Source organism: Mastomys coucha, unplaced genomic scaffold (genome assembly GCF_008632895.1).
Source record: "Mastomys coucha isolate ucsf_1 unplaced genomic scaffold, UCSF_Mcou_1 pScaffold12, whole genome shotgun sequence".
In the NCBI taxonomy this organism is placed as follows: domain Eukaryota; kingdom Metazoa; phylum Chordata; class Mammalia; order Rodentia; family Muridae; genus Mastomys; species Mastomys coucha.
Window position 1 is genome coordinate 85,132,579 of NW_022196894.1, and position 852 is coordinate 85,133,430.

At 42.4% G+C, this 852-nt stretch overlaps 1 protein-coding gene across 1 annotated transcript in view; it reads right to left on the reverse strand.

Annotated features, from left to right (window-relative positions):
* Positions 1-405: 405 nt before the first annotated feature.
* The window catches only part of LOC116083728 (leucine-rich repeat-containing protein 41-like), a 7,273-nt gene continuing 6,826 nt past the window's right edge, over positions 406-852 (reverse strand). The window contains exon 3 of the mRNA XM_031360504.1: positions 406-525. Coding sequence (XP_031216364.1) covers positions 406-525 — 120 coding nt within the window. The remainder of the gene's footprint in view (positions 526-852) is intronic.

The following is an 852-nucleotide window of genomic DNA, read 5'->3' on the forward strand; positions in this document are numbered from 1 at the left end:
TTTAAACATCAAATTAATTAAACATTTCTTACATATACTCATTATGTCAAAATTATAAAAAAAGATCCATAGTTTACTTGTAGTATTTACTTTTATTTCTCTCATGGTTAAAATTGACTTCGGTGTGAGAAAGGAAGTGGAAATGCAGGTTAGTAGGTTTTAATAGTTTCTGTGGCCACAGGTTGCCAAATTAAAAGCCCAGTGTGAGGTATGTGATATCTCCTGTTGAGTTGTTGGTCAGAGGTCTCAGAGATGCCCCCTAAACAATTCAGGCTATTGCCATTGCTCTTGGTCAGACACCAGAACTTTATGATTAAAACCTCTTGTTGAAGACAACACATATATTGGTCACTAGACATGAAGGAATCAGGCTGGCACTGATCTGGAAGCTTCCTCCCTGCTGGCTCACTGTTCGAGTACCAGAAGGTGCTCCACAGCCTGCTGGCACAGAAAAGTCATCTCCAGTCTTATGCAGCTGTGAATCTTGTGAGCTGCAGTAGTGACTGATGTGGTAAAGGTATGGTTCTGGGCACGGGAGCCGCATGGATGTTATGGGAGTGACCAACTGGTTTCTGACTGTATTTAAGGCCCTATTGAGCCATCTTGGCTCAAACACTACTCTTTAGACAGACCCCTTTCTCCTTGATCTACTAATATTATCTGAGCATAAAAACAGCATCTTGTGTATTACAGGGACAAAGGCCAAAGAGCCACCCTGAAGGGTCATTATTCATTTGCATCCTCTACTGTGTGGGATCTGTTCGGCCTATAACCAAATTATAAAGTGTGGGGAGCCGTGAATCTTGAGAGGCATTTGCCATGGCAAGATGGCGCCTACTTCCGCTGTTAACT